The sequence below is a fragment of the Chroicocephalus ridibundus genome, chromosome 2 (assembly GCF_963924245.1).
Source record: "Chroicocephalus ridibundus chromosome 2, bChrRid1.1, whole genome shotgun sequence".
Lineage (NCBI taxonomy): Eukaryota > Metazoa > Chordata > Aves > Charadriiformes > Laridae > Chroicocephalus > Chroicocephalus ridibundus.
In genome coordinates, this window is record NC_086285.1 from 26731118 (window position 1) to 26755300 (window position 24183).

At 37.1% G+C, this 24183-nt stretch overlaps 1 protein-coding gene across 3 annotated transcripts in view; it reads left to right on the top strand.

The window, feature by feature from the left end:
• Positions 1-24183, top strand: part of VPS50 (VPS50 subunit of EARP/GARPII complex) — an 89800-nt gene that overhangs the window by 62403 nt on the left and 3214 nt on the right. For 2 of the 3 annotated variants that reach the window (XM_063324843.1, XM_063324844.1), the window contains 7 exons: positions 1731-1852; positions 2829-2885; positions 5599-5679; positions 17826-17974; positions 19073-19169; positions 19316-19474; positions 21905-22026. In XM_063324843.1, coding sequence (XP_063180913.1) covers positions 1731-1852; positions 2829-2885; positions 5599-5679; positions 17826-17974; positions 19073-19169; positions 19316-19474; positions 21905-22026 — 787 coding nt within the window. The remainder of the gene's footprint in view (positions 1-1730; positions 1853-2828; positions 2886-5598; positions 5680-17825; positions 17975-19072; positions 19170-19315; positions 19475-21904; positions 22027-24183) is intronic. The other variant, XM_063324846.1, reaches the window with a different exon arrangement.

Below are 24183 nucleotides of genomic sequence, written 5' to 3' on the forward strand. Positions count from 1 at the left end.
CCATCCTTTTCCAAACATCCAAAAATTTCCACATTGGGCTGTGCTAGAGCTAACTGCATTTGGTTTTCCCTCTTGGAAGACAAATAGAAATTTTTTTAAGTCTGCTTTGCCGCTTGTTCGTAATGGTGTAGATCAAAACATTGATAATTAAGCACAGAATTAACAATTGGGCTAAACTGCCAAATATTAAGCATTGCAACCTGTGTCAAATCTCCAAAAATAACAAAATATATGCTTGCCTGTGTTAGCAAACTGGGATAACAGATGCATAGTATTCATTCAACCAGGGAGTCTAAGCTAGATAGAAACCTGGAAAGCAGCAATGTCAGATTATTGCTTGATTCTTACCATACCGCTATATCATTTTACCATGTATCTACTGTATCATGTATTTGCCAAATTATTGTTATCTTTACTGACCTACATAAGTATTGCTTAAAAAAAATTCAAATAACCCCCCCTGACACTAACAGCTCATTTTTTTTATTTTGTTACTCATTTTCTCTGCATGACAAACATTTTCTGTATCAATTAGTAATTACTTTGCTGGGCTCAGCATTAACCTGAAAAACAGTGTTGCTGACTACAGGAAAAAGAAAATATTTTAGCACCCTCATGTAATTTTTTCCAATCTGTCACATCAAAACATGGCTGGAATATGACAATTTGTTAAATGATCTGCTATATCCTACATGCTGGGTGGACTGCATTTATGTTTTGGTTCAAAAAAACTATAATAACCCAGAGCTTATTATATATTCTTTATGTTTTTAAGATGCTAATAGGGCAAGCAGTATGTCATTTTTGAGCTAGCCAGCCAGAAATGTAAGGTATCCACAATATCGAGGTTTTCATTAAGTACGCTTCTTGTATGGTTCTGTGAAAAGAACCATGCCTGATGCCGGAAAAGAAAATAACTAAAACTGTAGGCCCTGTGAACTATACCTGTATGGAAAACATTCTTTCCGAGTCCAAATTGTACGATCAGTTTGACTCGGCTAACATAGATGAAGGTCCTGAGGTTTTTAAAAATTTTTATTTTCCCAAGTCAAACGCACAACAACAGACAACAGGAAGGAAGATAAGGAGTTATTCTTCTCCCTGCACGTGCCAGGGACCCGGCATCCTTCTTTTCTGTAGTCTGTCCCTCTAGAAACATTTCAAACATGCATCTTGGGTTTTTTACTCAAGGATAAAAAGGAAGGAGAGCAGGAAATGCTATGTTGCTGATGTGAAACACATCGTTCCTGGAGTTGTTGGATGAAATCCAATCTTGGGCATATCCTTTTTATACTGTGCTTTTCTGTTGCTTGAAAAAGATCCACATGTGCATATTTAAACACAAACCAATGCGTAAAATCTTCAGTGGCTTTATATATCATTTGTTAGAGACTACTTTAAGGGATTATTATTTTTTCGATAAACGAAGCTGAAACTTGTAGAGGATCCAGAAAGCTGTATGTTTTCAATTTGGTACCAGAAGACCAAGGCATTTTGACGTGGATTAACATCCACATTTGGAGAAGTCTTTAGGCATTTGTGGTGTCTTAGTCATCATATTTAGCTTTGTTTTTAAACATCCCAATCTCTAAAATGTTGTAAATTGTCCTTAATCAATATTCAAGGCTAATTAATAAACTTCGTAAAGCTGGTTTTGAGTTTGTCAAACTCAGTGCTGTCTTTGTAGCACTTATGTTAAACAAACTGATCTTCTGTATTTAATTTTTAAGGGAAATATATGCAGATGATGAATATTCTGAAACCAATTGCATTTGATGTGATCCACTTCATGTCCCAGCTCTTCGATTACTATCTGTATGCAGTCTATACATTTTTTGGCCGAAATGACACGGTAGGTAGAAACATTGTTCATTCAAGTATCACTATACACACAGAATGAGAATACAGAGGAGATCTCTTTACTTAAAATACTACCTAATATCTAATGCCCAGAAAAATTAGTGGCACCTGCATGGATTTGAATGCAGAAGTAAGAAAAGGCTGATTAGATCAGGCGAATAAGCACTGGAAGCATCATTATCACCGGGACATGAATCCTATTATGTTTTGAATAGATTTTGTACTCTATTTCCAGCAGTATTTTGAAAGGAAGGAAAGACAACATGAAATACCTAAAAGTAGTGGCAGAAAGTGAGGAGCAAAGGAGCAGTCTGCAGAAGGAGGGTGGTGGTTTGGAGCCTGGAGACTGAGTTGATTTGATTTCCTATACGTATTTCTCTAACTTAGATAAGAATAGCAAAAGGAAGAGGACGAGGGGGACATGAAAGTTAAATAGTAACTAAGGTTTAAGAGGTTTGAAATACTCTCTTTCAGATCTAATATTCTTCTGTCAAACTAATCGAATTAATGAAAACAGGGGTTTTTTGAGTGAGCTTGTAGTTGAAATAAATGCTTGTTGTCGATGTCTGTACATAACATAGATCAACTTTCAACAGAATTGTCTTAAAGCATCTATGAAAAGCTGCATGTAAAAGCAATTTTCTCCTCTCTTGGCCCCTAAATTACTCCGCAAGTAATAATATCGTGGGGTTCCAAATTCATCATCATCTGTTGGCAAACTGTAATGGATTTTCAGACTCAACATATGGTTCTAAATGGTTTTGAGCTGTTCTCTTTGGCAGGACAAATGTATTTGCAATTTGTTTGTGTTTAGAAGATGGGTATTTTTTGTTTTGGATTTTGTTTTTGTTTTTTGGTTTTTTTTGTTAAGATAATTGATCTCCATTGGCTTAGTCAGCTGCTCTGGTATTCACATTCTGTTGCATTTATTTTTATTTTTTTGCACCTCCCATTTTGTGTTTTTAAAGCTCATACTGAGTTCATCACTCTCTACTTCTAACAGAGAACAGCACAGTGCTAGGCAGGTAAACATTATAGCAGATGGGTGGTAAAATTTGATGTTTTTGTAGTGTGCCTAATTTCTGTTTTGACAGATGATTTTCCATGGGAAACATAATGCTTACAAAGGGTCTATAAATGTAATAAACCCTCTTGTAATGCTGCTTAAATGTCCTCACTCCCCATAGTATTTAGTGGGTGATGGTATGTGATTTAGACCACTGAGAGTGTTCTTGTTTCATTTTTATTTATGAAATAGCATCAAATGGGATTCTTAAAAGTATGCTGGTAATAGAACTTCCTTGAGTGGTTGAAATTCTTTGTGAGTATTATGCCTATGTTGTATATGTTAGTACACACATAAGGAGAATGATTAATTTTACAGAGTTCATTGCCAGTTCAGTTAAAAACAAGGATTTAAAATATACGTGTTGAGTTCTATGTCCGGTCATGATGCTAAGTCATTGCTCTTTCCAGACCACTTTAGAATGATTACCCTCTGTAGTCAGTATTTGGCTTTCTTCACTGACAAAAGTTACACACTGTTTTAACCAGAATCGCTCTTTCAAAACCTTTTTAATTTGTGGGATGCAAGTTAAGACTACTTTTCCTCCTTATCTCAAATTATGGAGCAACGTAACATGAAATTAAAAGGAATTACCTATATTAAATATCTGTTCACTAAAGTGTGAGACATTCATAAACACGCCATAGAATAGTCTTTCGCAGAATAGATTTGAGATGAGTTTTAATTTTTTTGACAAGACATAATAGTTTGTAAACCTATGGCCATTCTTATGGAAAACACTTCATTTTATTTATTTTTCTTTTTAACTGTAAGAGGTGATGTAGAATTGGTGATGAGTAAAATTGTTCTGTAAATTGTCTAATGCTCTGCTTACTAACCTTACTAGGTCATCAGTTTGTGGAATTTAAGTATCTACCATTTTGCAGAGAGAAATAGCTTCCATGAAGCAAAGCAGTTATACTGCTGAGTGACACGTTCTGTGTGAAGTCATGAGGTTCTGTCCTTGTGGGAAAAATGCTGAGCAACAATTTTTTGGTTTTTTTTTTGTTTGTTTGTTCATTGTGTTTTTTCCCCCCTCATACATATGGCTGCACAGTTCTGACTTAAGGCTGTAACTGGTTGCCTGGTAAATCTGGAGTTCTTGATAGGTAATGTTTTACAGAAATTTAAGTATGTTTTTGCATTCCTTTTCACTCAGATATATTTCAAATAAGAAATTGCCCTTTTTTTTAGAAAGACATATATCATTATAGAATAAGTAAGCAAAAGTTACAGATAACTACTGGAAGTTAGTAATTGAAAGGCAGAAAGAAAAAGAATTAGTGGCAGATTGTGTGATGTGTAGTTTTGATGGTGCAGGTGCAAATTTCTTAAATTTAATGGCTGAAACTTGCAAATACATTTTTTAATATTTTTTTTTCCTTTAAGCAGAGTATTTTTTCTGTTTGTTCTTTTTCACCCATATACCTGCAAAATCAAATGCAATTCAGAACTGATATTTTCTATGGTAAAAATGTGAAGAAAAATATAAATTATTTTGGTAAAAAGCTGACTTCACTTGTGGAAAAACAAAGGCATGAACACTTCTTTTTATCAAATGTCAACACTAGGATAGTGATTTATGTTTCCTACATCAGGTTCTAGATTGCAGCGGAGTGTACTTCCCATGGGAATTCACCTCAGTTGTAAATTTTCACTGAGTATTTAGGAGGATTGGAGCAGATGAACATCTTAAGTCAGAAACATTAGATGCAGTAAATGGGGACCTAAATTATACCTTTTTGTGTTTAAAAGGAGTGGATGGGATGACATGAACTTGAACACTTCCTTCCCTGATTTAGTGCATTGAAAGGAAGTCTAATAATACAGTGTAGAACAGTGCCCTAAATATTGTTGAGTAAATTGCCTTTTGGTGCAAATCACATACCAGAACTGTATTCAGATACTTCCAGATTCTTGATGTAAATGTGTGTTTCTTACCTGTCCCATTTCTACTTCCTTTGTTGTGTTTGTTTATTCTTTGTTTTTTTTAACTGGAAGTAGAACATAAGTAGCTACATTAATTATGCATGTCAATTCAGACCCTCAGCTGGTATAATTCATTGCATTTACCAGGAAATCAGTGTAGCTATATTGATTTCTCCCAGCTGAACATCTGCCCCATAATACCTCTAAGCCGTGAACATGAAGATGGCACATTTCTCAGGTAGATCTTTTTAAGCATTAAGTAATAATCACTGTTTTATAATGATCAATGGATATAATTTTACATATGCAAGTTAGATATTTAATAAGGAATTACAAGAAATTTTATAGCTTGAGAGAGAAGTCACGACCATTTGGCTTGGGTGTGGTGTGCACGCAAGTCTCAGTGGGGGCATCGTGGTGCACCATTCTGGGCTTATCGCCCAAATGAGAAAATTTAGGGTCCTGCACCCAAATACAGTAATATAACAATAAAGGGTACTGTTTATTTATTGGTATGAAGGGTACGCTGTCATCTTCATGAAAGGTACTTGGGTCATCCTTCACACCAGTGCAGTGTTGAGTGCTGTGACCTGTGCCGATTTTCTTTTCAGTTTGTATGGTTGTGATCATGTGCTAAAACATTAATGTAAGTTGTAGCTGGTGTTTACAAACTGAAGTTTTGCTGTAAAGTTTAAACCAATGGGTTTTCGTTTCCCAACTTAAATGTAATGTATTTCTTCCAGTTTGAATCAACAGGACTAGGCCTCAGTAGCAGCAGATTACGCACCACACTGAACAGAATCCAGGAGAGTCTGATTGATCTGGTAAGTACCTGGATTTTGTTAATGCTCAGTGGAATAGAGGTCTGTGTAGGAAATTTAGGAATTCTATTTCATCGTGGCTTTCTGATTTTTATCTCTCGTCCTATTCAGTGTCTGTTGTGACAAAGGCTTAGTTTCACGGCATATCATGATGTAGATGTTATTGTATAAATCACTTGTTTCTAATATGCAACAAAACTAATTTAATAGCTTTTACTTGATGTAACAACAAAATTATGTATTTAAATCTTATAATGTATTACAGTTCATGTAATAGAGACATTCTAGTATTATCCTTATTAAATGAGACGTTTTATATAAAAAAACACAAACCAACGCAATAGATGACTCATTTTTCTTCAGTAAAATAATAGCAAAACAGTAAGCCATCCTGAAGATCATTCACCTAACAAGATAAATAGAAGTAGTATCCTAAGTCCTTCGTTAAGTCATTTATGAATCGTGGGGAACTTTCCCCCACATATTTTATAGATTACGTGGGTCTATATAGATTATATAGATTTTATCTGTATAATCTCTCTCTCTATATAGATGATATAGATTTTATAGATGACTTATTTTATAGATTATAGCCCATCAGTCACTTCATGAGTTGTTTTCAAAATGTGAAAAGTAAATATGGTGCTTCTGTCACACTGGTAGTAGATTACTGCCCTTCACATCACATTACAAAGCGTAAACAGGAGCCTTCAGGTAGATTTTTTGGATTCAGCCAAGCAGCAGAGTTTATGAACAAATATTGCTAAGAACTATGCAAAAATGGAAATTAGTTCTTTTTTTACACCTAAATATAAAACCCTTGAAAACATTATGAAGAAATTTCCTACGAGTATCATCAATGGCTTGTATAGTAATTAATACCATGGATGGTGCAGGAAGGCTTTCTTTTCTAAGGCATCTGCCTTAGAAAGAAGTAGAAGGCAGATGCTCTTCTCTGGCTTGCACAAGGATTTTGCACTCCACAGAATTGTACTTTATACCTTTTTCATTCCTTGAAGTATTATATTGAATCCTAAATTGATCTTTCAGAGAAGCTTCTTAAAGGGTTTGGGGGCCATTTCTTATAGTGACAGTAGAGGGAGCATAAGATAACTAATAACCCCAAGCCTCTCTAAAACAGAGAAAGGTTAGTCATACTGATAGTCCTCTCAAATGCAGTGTATTCAGAAAGAAAAATTAATTCTAGGAAGATCTTGCAATTGAGTCAGTTATAGATTATGGAAAAATGGCAAGTTATGGAATTAATTTTTTAAACTTACCCTGTATCACAGTACTGTCAGTGCTTTACAGTCTTGATTTATTTTTAGCAGCCAAAATAATTTTAAAAAAATAATTTCTAGGGGTAAATTGGAAAAATAACAGGACTTCTGTTTTCTTCCGCAGTCATTTAACAAGGCTGTTACAGATAATGTTAGTGTCAATTGAAATTAATAACTATGTTCCAGGTAAGATTTGAAAGGAGGAAGAAATCTTAGACAACTACTATGAACTTAAAGGCATTCCATGAGGTTTATTAATATCTTATTAACTTATGCTGGTCTTATGCTATACATGGATTTTTTTTCACTTTTTGATTCATGAGGAAGTGTGTGTCTTCTGGGTATTTTTATTGTTTTCTTACTTTTAAGAGTTTATGGAAGTCAAGATTAATCTTTACTGTGTCATAAAACAGGTATTTCTCATGATTTTATGGACTGTTCTGGACTGCTCTCAAAATTCTCCTCTCTTATTTTAGATTATTGTAAATTGCTTTCTGAAAATATTCATGTCTACTTTGTGGGGTTCAGTCTCATGGCCTGTTGGGAATTTTGTTTTTCTGCGTTGTCTTCTATTCATGGTAACTTTTAAGGACTATCATTTCTGTTGCATTTCAGTTCCTGATGGCAGCATCTTTCAATATTTTATTTCCATAAAGATAGTCTGAATCTGATAGTTCTGAATCTGTGACTAAGGCTCTACCAGAATTGCACGTAGATCAAAATCATTCCTCTAATCTGTCAGTGCCTGTGAAGGTTGAGCTCTATGATCTATGTCAAGACTCTTTAGTAATTTAGACTGGATCATTCCTAGCATTCTTCTTGGACTTTGTCCATTCTGTTTTGGACATACCAAGTGGATGAAGGCCTATTTATTCTATATTTGTTTTCAGGAGAAAGAGGAATAGTTGGAGCATTTAGAGGCCATCTCCTCCTTTTTGTAGACTTTCTGTAGTTCCTGTTTGGGACTGAATTAGTGCTCTCTAAGTTCCATCAGATCCCTTTTAGGACACTACTTTTATTATTGAGGTGAATTTTGAGCTTCCTTTATGAAGGAAAAAAGCAAAGTGGAGGAGGGGGTTTTACTTCTGGGAAAGTAAAGCCAAGCTGCTGTAATGTTCTTTCTCGCATCTTTGTATCGTCTTCTGTATGAAGAGTGTGTAGGTATTCCCAATAGGACCTTATGGAGCCGCTCTATTCTAAGTTTATACTTCCCTATTATTACAATGCAAGAAGGGTGTGCCCTTTTAATATATACTGTGCATCCAGTATACTCACCATACTTGAGAGAGAAGTACTATCCTGGTTTTCAACTGGACCACTGAGAGACAGAGAGTTGGGTTTCTGACTCAGGGCCACTCAGCAAAAAGGCTTCAGCACTTTAAAGCACTTCCGCTCCTCCTCCCTCCATCTCTCCGCATGCACCACACACTCCCTCCTTCTGCTGGAGGGTCCTTCTCCCCTCTGAACAGTACTCAACTGTAGCCGAATCGCTTATCCTCTGTTTCGCAATCCAATATTTCATAGCAAAGCCAACTGTACTTTATAAACTGCAGCAAGTCCACCTGCAGTTTAGATTAATGTTTTAGACTGTGAACAGGAAATAGCTGGAGGTATGAACATGTGTTCAGTCGTGTTGACTTCACTACAGGGCAATAATGTGACCCCTCAGCTGTGGTACATATTATTCACTGTCCGTATGCTGCTTTTACGCTGATATAATAATAAACATTGTAGTAAACAAACAAAAATCCCAAACAATAAACACTGAGCATCACCACTTCAGTTGGAAGTAAAAGCGCCCCCACTTCTTGTATTTATGATACAGAAACGTTGTTTGTCATTCATGTGTTTTTTTAATTTGGATGTTTTGTATGATGTAATCAAAATCACAATGAAGAAGGGACTCTATGGTGACAGTGATGAAGGGACTTAACTCTTTACAATAGTGAGCAAGCACAGTCTTTAGATGCTACTGATTTAAATATGCTTCCTATTTAAAACTACTATAAATATACCGATAATGAGGTTTTGTCCAGCTATGGCTCTTGTTAATCTCTGCACTGCTAATATTGATACTGGTTTAAGTATGGTCTGAAATTTCTTTTGGTATATAAATGAAATGGATTTAGTTAAAAAATTAATAAAAGGAGCCTACAGATTAGCGAAACTGTCTTTAGTTGCTTTAGTAAGTTATGTGGAAATGTGCTGGGAGCTTACAGTGATGGAATAACCAGTTTTCTTTGTCTGAGCTACTTGCCTTTGCCTTAAGGAAATACTTGTATTTCCTAACTCAAAAGTATAAAAAATACAAGCACTTTGAATATTTGTTTTGAAATAGATCAGGGTGCAGTTTCATTTTTGAGAGGTAAGAGAACAATATGACTTTCAAAAATTTGTTTGGCTACATTGTACTAAACTTTATATGCGTATCTGAACTTCATAATCAGGCCTTTCTGCAGCTGGTATAAAATAGCTTCAGTACAGATTTCTGCTATGCAGCCGCTTCAGAGCTAATGATTTGGATCCTCCAGAAAGAGCACTCTACAATACATGTTTCATTCATACCAGTAGGATGTGTTGAAAGGAAAACACAGAAAGAGAAGAGTGAAAAGGGGAGGAAGAAGTGCTGCTGTTGCAGCCTCACTTTACGATGCTAAGGTGCAGTTTTGATTAAGCCAAACACATTGAAACCAAGTGCCGGTTTCTGAGCTGCCAATATCTCTTCACTGACAGTTCCCCTGAGTGGGGTATGTGGAGATGCCTACACACATTTGGTCCTTGTGTTCATCATTTCTACCGGGAATGTGTTTTTGCAACGGTAATGATGTTCATATTAGTCCACTGAGACCCGTACGCCCCCAAGTAGGTACAAGGCATCAGTCATATTGATGTGATCTATGATAATTGGTGATCCAGAAGGGAAATTTCTGCTTCCAGTTCCTTGCTTTATCTGTCTATAAGCAGCTTCCGTAAGGTTCCAAAATGTAGCTTAGTCATGGCACTGCCATTACCTAGATGTTGTTTGTGAATGTCTTGTGTATCCGATAGCTGCCTTGAGTGATACTGCTGCTTCCAAAAGTGAGATTTCTGGGGCAAATCACCATGGAATACTCACAGATATTTAATTGCAAACTGGCTTGCTCAAGTAAAACTGAGATTTAGGATGAAGTTTTTTGGAGTTACTATGCTGTACATAGTAAAGGCATAGTACAGCAGTAAAAAATAAATCACTGTGGTAAAGTACATAAGCATTACAGTGCAATGTATAGAAGAGTAGATAGAATGAATCACTGGTATAAAGAAGTATTAGTTAATGTATTTTAATGCTGTCTCTACTTTAGCTTTTGGTCTCTTTCCCCCTGAAGTGTATATCTTTTGGCAGAGACAGTAGGCTAGAGATTGATGGTGCAGAGATGGAAAATGTAGATTTTTTCAGCTGTATAAATAAGATAAGGAATAATGGGAGGAACAAGTTTTTTTCTTCATCCCTGACTTCCCAGCCCATTTTGGCTTTCACCCTTTGATGCTATGAAATGGCATGGTTCAGTTACGCTAGTCCCAGTTCTGGAAACAAACTGTTCAGTATTACTTAAAGTGTCACAACACAGTCCTGCATTACTTAGTGTGGACACGTCCCCTGTTATGTCCTGGTTTGTCATACCAATGGCAAGCTCTGGAGAGTCAAAGCTGTGGAATTTCTTACTTGAAATGGTTGGCCTAGCACAAGATGCTGCTCTTAAAAGGCGTAGCTAAGCTCCTCACTGAAATGGTAGCTGTGAGCTGTGATTCTTGGTGAGGTTTTGTCTGTCTGAAGATAATTTCTGCAACTTTTACAATCCTTGCTTGGTCTCCTGCTCCTTCAAAGAAAAAGCCTGAAGGGAAAAAAAAAAAAAAGAAAATTTCTAGGTTTTTTTTCTTCTACTCTTTGAAAAGATTTGTACAACATGCCTAATGACAATGTTTAAGGTGTTGTGTGAATTGCTTGTCAAGGGAAGAGAACTCTGTATACAAAAGAAAGTTCTGACATGACAAGCACTTTGAAAATGTGCTAGGACTTCTGCAGCTGTTTTGCTTCATCACATTATTCATTTAGAGCTCTTGATACAACTTTTTTTTGTTTGTTTGACTGTAGAGTGGAGTGATTTACTGCAGTTTTCTAGCTTATTTCTGTGAATAAATTTTCTGGGTTTTGGCAATTGCTTTGTCTCTCTTTGGGCATTCACTGAGCCATCTCATTTTAGTCACTTCAGACTCTTCTTCCTGGGCACCCAAATCTTGGGCTGATTCCTAGTCCCAGAGGAGTACAGGTTTCCGCAGAGTCACAGCAGAGCACCTGGGAACTGGCAGCAGCTCCTCCTGAAAAATCTTTCTTGGGATAAGAAAAATGCTGCAGTAAAAATGTGTGTGACTGGACCAGCTTGGCTGCCTTGTTTTTGTGAGACAGTGGTTCGGGTTCCCAAGGGTGCAGCTGTAGGCATCCTTTTCTGTGGAGGCTCATTTGAGATTTATTTTTTAAAGCATATTTAGTAACTCATTTTCTCAGTTGTCTATCAGCACACAGTGATTCCTAATATAGAGGCCTTGTTGCGTGCGGTTAGACAAGATAATAAATAATGTTGCTAACTTTTGGTAATTTTTAATGCAAAAAGTCTGCCATTTAACTTTGAAGACTAAGAAATAAATGAAATTCAAAGATCCCATAAATTTCTACACAAATTTTATTGAAGTCTGTTACTGAAGTCAGTACCCAACTGAGGTCTGGGACATGTTTGTTTTGTGACAAAGAGCGCAGAGGATCCACACTCTTGAAATGGGAAACCTCATGCCCACCACAGGGCGCTGCTGATAACTCAGCCCTGGGGCTGGTGTGTAGTGCGTGCATTGTAAGTGTTGGCAAGCCTGGGGACCCCTTGCATGGCGCTTCATAATGCTGTAAAGGTATCACTTGCCTGCGGAGGATTGTAAATAAATAGAAAATTAATAGCGTGGTTTCTCAAAAGGGTTTATTGTTTGGTTTTTAATGATCTGCTCTCTTACAGGGTGTTGAGTGGTGACCATGGTAGTAGTTTACTTTGTTTACATTTGATTTACTTTCCTAAGGGCTGAGTCAAGATAACCCACTTTGTAAGCTTTGTGACCCTCAGCAATAATAAAAAATTCTTGTATATTAAGCAATTACTTGGAATTAGTTGAGCGGTTTTAAGGCAGCCTTTGAATACACTAAGGGGTTATGCTTTCTTTGATCAGTGTTTATTTTCTTGTACTCTGTGCTCATAATATTACAGAAACTATCAATTACAGTTGCCTAAACAGAGATGATGGAGCTATCCTGTCTCAGGTAAACATCTTTTCCTTCTCCATCAGTGCATACCAAGTTCTTAATAACAGTGTTGGTATGTCAGAGCTGCTGTAGACTGTTTGACACCAGAACCTTTTCGGGTAGTCTGATTTTTTCCATACCTTTCAAACGCCACTTATTCCTTTTAGATCCGGATTTCTTTAGTAGCATTTAGAGGTATTGCCTCATAGCAGAATCAAAAGTGAAATTGTTCCTATTGTGTATGTATGTTAAATCAAAACAATTCTAAAGCTAAAGTCTTATGCAAAAAGTATTAGGTCAGGAAAAGCTCCATTTTGAAAGGTTATTACTTTGATCTGCAGAGCATTGTGTGCTGGGGACATGTTGTGGGATTTGCTTGGTTTTGTTTAAAGTTAGTAAAAGTGAATGATTATAGTGAGCTGTCAACTATCCCCATAAATGGCAGATAACAGTTATTTTAGTCATGAGTTCTGTTGGATAACTGAAATAAATACATATTTCTGAGCTCACAATGAGATCAGGCCCCTTAAAAATGTCTGTCTTGCAAATTGCATGTCAAACTTTTGACTTAGATAGTTTAGTAGTTTATACTTCTGATTTAGGTAATTAGTTTATAGTCTCTTCTTCTTACTAAGATGGAAGGCTTAACAGAGGTCTGCTGCTGCGTTCAGACAAACTATTGAAGTGAAAATGTCCTCCTGTTACAGAAGACATTTTGTAGAAATTTTCTTCATATTCATTAAAGAATTTCTTCTTGGGAGTAAACAATGAAATGCTAAAGTAAAATACCCAACAATTAATCAAACAATATAACGCTCGCACTTATTTGATACCGGTTATTTGCTAATACATGCCTTTCTGTTGTAAAAACGTGTTCCAGATGAAATTTAATTCAAAGATAGGTAATTGCATAAAGATACTTCCCAAAGCACACACTATAGCTCATATTACTGTTATTAACAACCCTTAAACAGGTAAAACAGTCATAAGCCTGCATTAACACTTCTGTATCCTATTATTTTCAGGCCACAACAGCTTTTATAAATAATTGCTAGCTGTGTATGCAAATCACGTGTAGCATTAGCAGTTCTTTTCCTATGACGGTATGAGGGAGTTAGACTAAGACTAAAGAAAACTGAATAGGTAAGACCTGCAGAAAGGTGTCTGCATGGAATGCTGGTTAACATGCACTGCTGTGCCTGCTACAGATGATTTGATTATTGTTCATGTAAGTTCGGTGCTTTTGATGAATTTTTTTTTTTTTTTAAATCTCTGTGCGTTTTTTCCCCTCTTTGGCAAGGAAGGAGAAAAGTATCTTGTAGTTTGCATCAGTTCCACATGTACCTTGAAATACCTTTTTCAAATCTGTATTTTGCTCAGTTTGCTTCCAAGGGTGTTATGTGGGCTGTAATATGTCTTAGGTATATCACAGTTCTGCTCTATCAGCAAGACCTGCTACTCTGACGCAGTGAAAAGCTAAGCACGTTTGTTCTGCTTTGGTATTGCTCTCTACACACTTGATACTCGGTGCTACAATATGTTTTCAGTCTAACTTGGCATTTCTTGAAATTAAAATTGGACTGGCTGCTATTTAATTTCCTGACTTCTACTCTCCTCCTCCTTCTCCTCCTCTTCCTTCTCTTCAGATTTGGCATAGTTTCACCACTTTCAGTTGTACGGGACTTTACCTGTTCTCTGTGGGTACTCAAAGGGAATCTCTGATAAGAGGGGTTGTCTTGCAGATTTTCTTAAATTACTGGAAGGGTTAACTTTAACAAGTCCACTCCATTGTAAAACATCTGATTTGTTTAAGTAGTCTGTAGCCTTTTTTCCTGTTCCAGCCTGTGTGTTTTGCCCCTTTATTGCTGCTTTCAATCATTTGATCATTTCTGTTAATGAAGGCTGGAGGAAAAAACACATGCATCACTGAAGCCTTTCAGAACGATCTTGTGCTTTTCTTGGGCACACGGCTGTTTCCTTGTGCTTCCTTTTTGCTATCCACATGCTTATGCAGTGCCTGCTTTTTAGAACGAGTCAGGAGAATGGAATGCTCATACTGTGTTTGGCCAGTATATTTGAACCAGAGTTTGACCTCCCTGGTTGAACCCTAGCATCTCTTTGACTTAACCAGTTGTCTCGTGTACATTTTGTGTCTTCAGGTGCGACACAATTTAAAAGGTTCACCAGATATTTACCTTCATGGGAAGCAGGCAGGTAGAAAAAAAACCTGTTTAAAATGTATCTATCTCAGTACTAATTTGACAGGCAACTTTGAAGTGTGGTAAATACCAAATGAAGTCTTTATAATACTTGTTCTTTTACATAATTTGTAATTGGTCTTTGAAAGAAACAAAGATGCTTAAATTTTTACCTCTGATACTCTTCCCCCAGCTCTGTGGCTCACCGTCTCTCTGAAGAATAGAGAATTGGTTGGTGGGCTGTGGGTCTCGTTATTTATCATGTGTAAACATTTCAAAGCTTCTAGGTTTTTTTTGTTGCATTTTGGTTTTTTTGAGAATGATGTGAAGTGAAAAAAGAAAAAAGGAAAGCAGATAAAAGTGGATTTTGATAGTTCATCGGTGCTGTCTTTGGGTCAGTTAATATTTTTAGAGAATTGACTGTTGTGCCTAGATGATTAGATGCTATTACCTGTGTGCAGTATACATGCAGATGTGCTAGGTAGGTGTGTTCAGAGCTGCCTGAAAGAGGTTACATGAGTTTTAGAGAATAGCCAGGCTTTTTGGCTTGCTTATCCATTCTGATAGACTCAGCACCAATGCAAACTTCACAATTTTGTGAAGTGTCTGGCCAGTTTAATTGCAAATTTATCTGGCTGAGTGTAGATACAGATCAGAGCAAAGAAGATTCATTTTTCAAATAACGTAGTGGTGTGGCTAACCTTTATAGTCTTTCCCATGCTCAGTGCAACTGTATGTGATAGCATTTACTGTAAGCTTCTTCTAGAAGTTTTATCTTCTGCTCATTGATCTATTTCTGTGAGATCTTTTAGCGCTACAAATGATGTGTTTATGGTATTGCTCAGTCAGCAGTCTTTGGTTTTAATGTCAGAATTTCTGTGGGGATCCTTCAGGGCTCTCTGCTTTATCTGCTTTCTGCTTCTGTAACCTATAACAAATTTTTTTTAGAAGTCTGAAGATAGTTTCCTAACCCTTGATAGTGAGAACTCCACTTTCCCAGTCTGCACTTTGTTCCATCTGCTGTAGCCCATTTTCATGTTTGTGTTTGACGTCTTTGAGAGACGCAGACCTGAAAGGGTCTTTCTAATTTAGCAAATCCACCTTCCTGTTGCCTTGGGCTGCCACATCACAGGAGGCAACTGTCAACTAAAATCCAAGATAGTTAAAGTGGAACTTGCGATCTTTTTGTTCCTCCACACCTCAAACACATTCAAACCATAACAGCTTGGACACTATAATCTTCCCAGTTGTCTTGTATTCTTAATGTCGCTTTTGGCTTGGCTTTCATCCAAGCAGTAAACACATTCTGATGCTGCTTTGTCTATAGCCGCAAAGTTTTGATCTTTCTGCTCATTCTTTATCACTTAAATTCTCACCAAGTCCTTACGTGTTTTGACATAATCAGTTTTCGCCTGCCCTGGTATTTATTGCTGCAGTATAACCACAATAGGTCTGTCAGGTATTTTGCTACCAGAATAGCCTTCGTGTTGTTTTTGCCCTTTTCACCTGATCATCTGTGCAGTACCTTTTCTCTTGGCTTTTCAAGATCTAGAGTGCGTATTCTTCTTTGTCTCAATCCTGGTATTTAGAATGAGTTAGACTTAGTTCCATCAGTGTTTCTAGTGCTCACTGCTCCCCTTTTCTTCTTAGGCCAAACTGTCTGAAAAACACGTGAATAGTAATTACTCTATTCCATGTCACTCCTCACACTTGTTCTCTGCTGCTGCTGTGAAACCTAGAAGAAGCTCCTGGTGACTCTTGTGGTCAGCTTGAGTCTATTTTTCTTGTTCCTGATTCTTTAGTTACTTCACCGCAATTTCCTCTCAATTTATTTCTATCTCCAGTTGTAAAAGAAAAAAAAAAAAAAACCAAAACGCAACAAACCACAACAAAAAGCAAAGCTGCTTTATTTATTATCATGTTTTTGACTTCATCTTTGTCCAATTTTACAGCAATCCAAGAGTTATGCTAACTTATTTTTTGAGTTCACCATAGATGTCACGTTTAAGCATTATTGTTGTCACACTGGCTGTGTGTTCATACGTTGCTTTGCAGCAGACATGTTGTGCAGCTGATCTTGTTTTTGAAGAAATTATTTTTACCACTACTTTGTCACAGTGTTATTGCCCAAATTTATTTAATTCCCTACAAACAGGCTGATTTGTTGTAGCACTTGTCTAGCCACAGAGTTTCTATGCCCAGGGCCATGGAAGGCTCTTACTTAAGAAATCAATGCCATATCATGCCTACCTTCTTCGTCTGTTCTGGTCATGCCTTGTAGCATTTCTCATATTTTTATAGCCTGTGTGTAAGCAGTAAGCATGGTATGAGTAGTTAATGTAAAGCCAGAACTATGTTTATGTTTTCATGTGCTAGTATGGTTTTGGCAAATAGCTAAGCTTCAGAGGGTGTCCATTTATATACCTACTTAGACCGATATGATAGCTCTGGGAATCTCTTCCTTCTGTGATTCCTCTTCTGGGTGTAACTTGTACTTAACGTTCCTCAAATGTAGAGGTGGGGGTTTTCCCTTTTTTTCTTTTTTCTTGTTTTCCCTTTGTCCCCCCCCCCTTTGTTTTTTTTTTTTCTGATGCCCACTGCTACCCCCATTTTTTTTTTTCCTGTTGTGGGGGGAGGTTTTTAAGTGTCCTTTTTCCTGTTGTTATTTTTGTTTGGTTGGGTTTTTTGTTGTTTGTTGTTTTTTTTTTTCTTCATGGTTGATTTTTTTCCCCTTTTTTTTCCTGTTTCTTTTTCTGTTGTGATTTGTTGTTTGGTTTTTTGTTTTTTTTTTTTTTAATTTTGCAACAGGGCATTGGCATAACCTTTTCAAATTACAGGTTATTTTCATGTGCTGTGAATATTTCCGTGCTTTTTACAATCAAGACAACTGCAGGATAGAAGTTTTCATGGAATGATAACTTTAAAAACACCACTTGTATTTTCCTTAAGTTAGCCACAGCTCACATAAGCAGTAGAGTGCATGCAAAACTAATATTCCTTTGATTTGTCTCCTTATCTGGTTACTGTCAGATTGGAGATCAGTCCATCAGTGTCCCCAGTAGGCAGTTGGGCTAAAGCCTGTATGGGCATTAAGGTGTGGTAAGAAGTGTGTTCTCTGCCTTTTTTTTTCCTGGGATAGATATTGATCTACATGATGTGATTTTTTTCACCTGTTTGAAGACAACACTGTTCAAGTAGAAAAATCTATGGTTGTCTTTTGATTTGGTCTTGATTTAAATTACTCTTTAGAATTAGAAACATTCCTTCATTTTATCTGTCATCTGAAACTGCTGAGCTGGAGACATTCTTGCTGGTTTTGTGGTTTTTCAGTTGTTTAATTCTTTATTTTAGGAGGTATCTGCTGATCCCACAGGAACTCTCACAGCTGCTGAAGAGAGAAAGGAGAAGGTGCCGAGCCCACATCTCAGTCATCTCGTAGTTTTGACATCTGGCAATTCGCTATACGGTTTGGCAGAGAGAGTGGTAGCCACAGAATCCTTGTAGGTTATTTACTGTACACTGCATTTTATGGTCACTGAAAGCTATGGATTGTTTAAGAGATTGTGATTACAAGCCAAAACCTTCTTGAGACGTCAAAAATTCCTACCTCTCAGTGGGATTTTAAATATGAGTGATAGAGGTAATTTCTTAATTAAAGGTAGTGAGGCCTAACCATCCGGTCTAACCACCTGCAAGCACAAGCAGAGAAATTTTACTGCAGCTGGTCCAGCAATTTGTGGCAGTACAAGGCAAATCTAACAGAAAAAAATGTTTAAAATTAAAGAGGCTAATGGGAGTATTTAATCTGTATGGTTCATTTAAACCTTACGTTAAGTATTCAAATGGTGATGGCTGAGACTCAGAACTGCTTAGTTTGTATTGGTTTGGCTTGGATTGCAATGTTCTTTGCAATGGGTGGAAGTGTACCTGTGAAGAAGAGATTATAGTGAGCAAGTAATGCAAAACTTATAAAGTGTTTTTATATGGCCAGAATAATGGTAAGAGTCAGACAGGAATTATTTTTGTTCCACGCACAAGATGACACTTAAAGGTTAGAAGTTCATTTTAAAAATGTATTTTCAAAGGAGCTTATTTTCTTTTGCATTCATTTATGTTTAGTTAGAAATGTATTTCTTTCGTATGTTGTTACAAACAAATCCTGCCCCTGAGAAAGAATTCATATTCTTTCTTTTAAAGATTCACTAGTATATAAGTAATTAGGAATGTTCCTTGGGATTTCTGACATGGGTTTATCAATATTACTGTTGACTGCCCTGCAGTTTGGAACATACGTGACACTTGTCCACTGACTTTAGCAGGCTTTGGGTCAGACTTTTGCAGTGTATTCCGAGTAAAACAGAAATAAAAATAGTTGATATTCAAGCCTTAGTCTCTTTATTCAAGCATTTTCTTGTTTGCAATCATATTCTAAAATTGTCAGAATTGAGGATACCTGTTGATATGCTGGCATGAAACCGATACTGTTCTTCTCAGGACTAAGTTTTCCAAGGTTGCATGTCGTAGAGTAGAGTAGAAGTTGTACAGAGACATGCCAAATGTTGCATTTAGTTCACAGTAAATTTTCTTTGCTTTCAAAGGGTATTTCTGGCAGAGCAGTTTGAGTTTCTTCAGCCTCATCTTGATGCAGTGATGCCAGCTGCCAAGAAGCCTTTTCTTCAGCAGTTCTATTCTCAGGTCAGAATGGTGTAATTCACAGCTGATTTTTCAACAAAAGATTTGAAACTTGTACAGTATGTTGCAAATACTTGTACATCATAGTTATATATGCTCTTATTAGCCAGACATTTACGGAATTGAATTTTATTTATGTTCTGTTTCAGACAGTATCAACTGCCAGTGAACTACGTAAACCAGTTTATTGGATTGTTGCTGCTAAAGCCATTGATTATGAACAAATGCTGCTTCTCATGACTAATGTGAAATGGGATGTGAAGGAAATCATGTCACAACACAATATATATGTCGACGCTCTTTTAAAGGTGAATACTTTCTGGGAAACAGTGTGCTAGAGTTTATATAAACACTAAATTACTGTAATACTTCACTAAAACTGTTAAAGTAGCATGGTTAGAGCAGTATAGCATCCTGACAAATGTTAAGTTATTGTAAGGAGGTCTCTCCAGAATTTTCATTATTCTTGCTGCTAACAGGTTGTTTTCAGTGATGATTTTTTGACTACATGGTGGGTGAAAGTTACCGCAAAAGGTTAATGAGTTTCAAGTCTAAGTCTTGAGTGGTAGATAAATGTGTAGTAAATGGAGTAACACTGAGGAAAATCCAGAGATAGTAATAGTGGTCTTTTTAACAAAGGCTATTTGCTGTTCTGTATAATTTCAATGGTTGTCTTTGAGATGTATCATAGGGCTATAGGTCAAACCACCACCAATAATGATCATGCACTATCTAATTGAAGTTGCTATATTTAGAAGTTAGCATTTGAAAAGGAAGGTAAAAGGGAAGTTATTCACCCAACTTCTCAACCGCATTCAGTAGAAGTGGTTATACAATTGCTGTGTCTTTTGGTGTACAGAACCAGCTATTAGAAGAATCCTTTTATATATGCCTAAATGACGTTTCCAAAGGTCTTTAGAAGGAAGTTCTTGCTGAATTATACTAATTCTTTCAGAGAAACCAAAAATTTTATTTTAAAGATATGTGAAGTATAGATCACAGAAAGTTATGCATCTGTGTTGAATAACAGTTTTGGTTACACTTTGTGTAACCAAACTTGTACTTGTGTAACCAACTTGTACTTTGTAGGTGTTCTCTGCTTAAAAAAAAAGTAACGCAAAGAAGGGAGAATCTGATAGAGGATATATCATTGCACTGAATTTGAATCTTTGTGATTACCCTTCTTTATGCTGCCATGCCTTTTTGAAATCAGTTTATACTTAACGACATTTGGTGTCTGGAGTAGAACTTTTTTCTTTTTGTGAGTGTGCAGCTGCTGATGAATTTGGTTCAGGACAATCAGGGCTAATACCATTTAAAACCATTTCTGGCCTCTACTTTGTATAGCTAATAATAGTTGCTACAGAAGCTTGTTGATTACTGACAAGCAATTAGTGACTTGCTGTCTACCTGGAGACTCCAGGACTGTCAGATGTAAGCACAGTGTTTGATGTAATAACCAGCTACTTTTCGCCATGTGCACACATGTGCAGAATTCTATGCTCAGTCGTTGTATCGAAGGAGATAAAGTAGGGAAAGAGGATTGTTCAAGAAATTCATCAACATGTAGTGTGAGGCATCTTCATCTTCAGAAGAGTGAGTTGTGTGCTGGTTAAAGTATGACATTGTGGTACCCTGCTTCCTCTTGCCAAATTCCTCTTTCAGAAAATTTACGTTAAGCAAATTAATAATTATTTGGTCAGATACTAGGTTAAATTAGTCACTGAGATTCCCTTCTGATTTTCTTCACTTACTGAATTTTTGATGGCAGGAAAAAAAAGGAGGGGGGGGAAAAAAGGAGGAAAAACCTCACCTAGGTTAACAGCCTTGGAATGAAAGCACTTTGTTGGACAAGTATGGTCTTAAATAGGCTGCAGTGCAAACTGCTTTTGCTAGTTACACAGAGCAGTTCATTATCAGTCTGCTTCCTGTTTAAGTCGTTTGCTACTTTTTTTTAAATGATAGAGGTGTTGGTCACTGGCAGCAGACTTCTGTTTCACTTTATGTAAGTCACAAAATCATTGTAGCAGTAATTACGTTCAGTTATGACTAGTTTGTCACTCATAGTAACAGCTTAAATCCATCCAGGTCATTGATGTTTCAGGTGGAAAAAAGTGCCTTCCTTCAACCTGAATTGTTATCTAGTGTTGCGGGATGCTCCTCAGCTGTTAGAATTGGACTCTTTTCAGTGGGTGCTCTCAGCTCCTTTTAAAGCACTGGGGAACTATCTAATGCCAAAGGTTGAAGAGGGAAAAGTGGTTACAATGTTTCTGAGCTTCTCTTTGAAGCTGATGGGCTGGGTATTCATGAGGATAAAATAATCATCACTGGATTTTCTTCAGTGGCTCTGTATTGACTTTTAAAAAGTTGAAGATGAGTTTGGGGAGTGAGGCAATGAAAATGGCATTTGAAGGATTAGCTACTTGGTTAATTTTCAGAGGTATCGCTTTCACAGAGAACTACACCTCTGGGGAACAGAGCAGTATTTCCTTTTTTTTAAAAAAAATATTACTGAAGTAGTGTTGTGAATTACATACTAGAAAGTGGTATGCTCTCTGCTTTACACATTAAGCTTGGCTCTACTGTCTGTGCATCTTAAGCTTCTCTCCTGTGCTTTGCTCTTATTTTTCAGTTTTCTCTTTCACGTGCATTTCTAATTCTTTGTTGTTGTTGCTAGGGATGTATAGAGTATGATTCCTTTTATGCTAAAGGAGTAATGAGCTTTCATGTTTCATCAGGAATTTGAAGAATATAACAGAAGGTTGAACGAAGTGTCCAAGAGAGTCCGTATTCCACTGCCAGTCTCCAACATCCTTTGGGAGCACTGCATACGCTTGGCCAATAGAACTCTCGTGGAAGGGTAAGTAGTTCGTGAAGGTCTTGCTTTCGGGTAAATATGTCTATAATGATAAAATCTATTTTATGGGATTAAAAGATATAATTTTGTAGTGCACTGGTAAGCTCTTGTATTTTTGGGGAGCCTAAAAAATATCAAGGCTTAACATAGTCCTTAGCAGCTGTTTCGCAGAGTCTGGTACAGCCAGGGGGGTTGGACTAGATGATCTCCAGAGGTCCCTTCCAACCCTATGATTCTATGATTAAGTCTAAAGGGGATGGTCTTGTACCTAGATACTGCTGAAGAATGCCATTGAGTGTTTTACTGAAGTATTTGAAACAATTTTTTTTCGAAGAATCTTCTATCTGAAAATTATCATTTCCCAACAGAGCAAAGAAGAACGTTAAAGCGTAATTGTCAACATCTCTATGGTGATGCCATTTGTCTGTGCCAGGAAGAAAGAGAGAGTTGTCAACCCTAGCAGTTATCTTAGAGTAGCCATGGAGCAGGATTTTTCCAAATTCTTCAGGAATAGAGAGGTGTCTTAGTTGGTTTGGTCAATAGAGGCTCAACAGCTTGGTCAGGAACTGCTACACCTGGCTCATCCCTCCCTCTTAATCAGAGTCCCATATCTTTTCAGAGTCGATATTGTAGCCTGAGTATTGTAGCCTGCATTTATTTTTGTGTTCTTATCCTCTTGCTACATACGTCTGGGCTCTCATCACAACTTCTCCTACATCATAGAATACGTGCTGTCTTCTACTCCTTCTACATATGTTTCCATATTTCTTTCCTGGTTATCTTTACCCTATGCACTCCCTACTACCTGTTTGACTTCTTTCCATCCCACTTTCCTGCTGTCTGTTCTAATTTAGGACCTCAACAACATCCTTCTTCTCCAAGTGTTAGCTGTCTATTGAGCATCATCAGCTTCCACTGCTTCCATCAAGCCACAGTTTTTAAAGTCATGCCTGTTTCTTTTCATGCCATCATCCTTTTGCAGTCTCTTAAGAGATCAGTTTCATCTTCACTGAGACTAAATCCAGCCACGATCTCCCGCTGGCTTCTTACTTCCTTCATACGACATACGACTTATACAACTACCTTTTCTTTTTGAAATTTTGTTTTCCACTTGTCATGCCTCAAATCAAAAGAAGTGGTACAGAAGCGTCTTTCTTCTCCTCCCCGTGTCTCCCTTTCCTTTCAAGTGGGTAACACCATCAGTCACTATCAACCTCCTTTGCTTCAGCCCTTGGGCTTCTTTCTTTTTCTTACTTTACAGTCTTACTCTTTTTTTTTTTTTTTTTTTTTTTTTTTCCCTTCAGTGTTCACGACCCACTTAATTCTTAGCTCTGAAGATCACTACTCATATGTCTTGCTCCATGCTGCAGTTTTGGTTCACACTTGTGACTTACCATGAAACTTTCAACTTTACTTTCACCTAAACATTTCATTAACTGGTTAGAGTGGACTGAGGATGCCTTGCTGATAGGATCTGTCCTATGCCCTTTCTTAGAGTATAAAGAGCACTCATTATCATCTCCTCCCAAATACCTGCCTGTAATTTCTCATTCGTGCCCAGTTCTTCTTTTTTCTTGCATATCTTGTGGTTTCTTTTGCCACTGGTGAAGGGGAAGGTATTCTGAACAGATGATTCTATGAATACCTTCGTAACTTCTTTCATCTCTGACTATCATGAAGATATGGAATTAAAAGCCATGAAGGAGGTGTTTCTCCTCCAGTCAGCCAGTCAACTGAAATTGCTTTGCTGAGTAAAGAATCATATCCAGTGCAGTCAGCCATATCCTTCTTTAAATTTTGCCCTGCCTTATCTCCTAGTTCTATGTTCTCTCCTGTTTCCCATCTGACTTCTTGAAGTGCGTCAGTATGTCCCATTGAGAATCATTGTCCAACCTTCTACAGAGCTCCAGAGAGCTTGTGCGTTAGTCCTCTCTCTGTTTGCCTCTGTTATTTTTGAATTCTGCAAATTCTTTCTGTGTACTAACTGTAAGGGTGCAATTTCTTCTTATTCTTAACCTGATCCTGCAGCGTATTCAGTTTCCAACTGCACGTTTCTGTTGCTTCCTTTGCATCAGACCTTATAATCTACAGACTGTGTAATAATTAAGATCAACTTCATGAAGCAATGGAAAACTGAGCTTGTTTTAAATTTGGTACAAG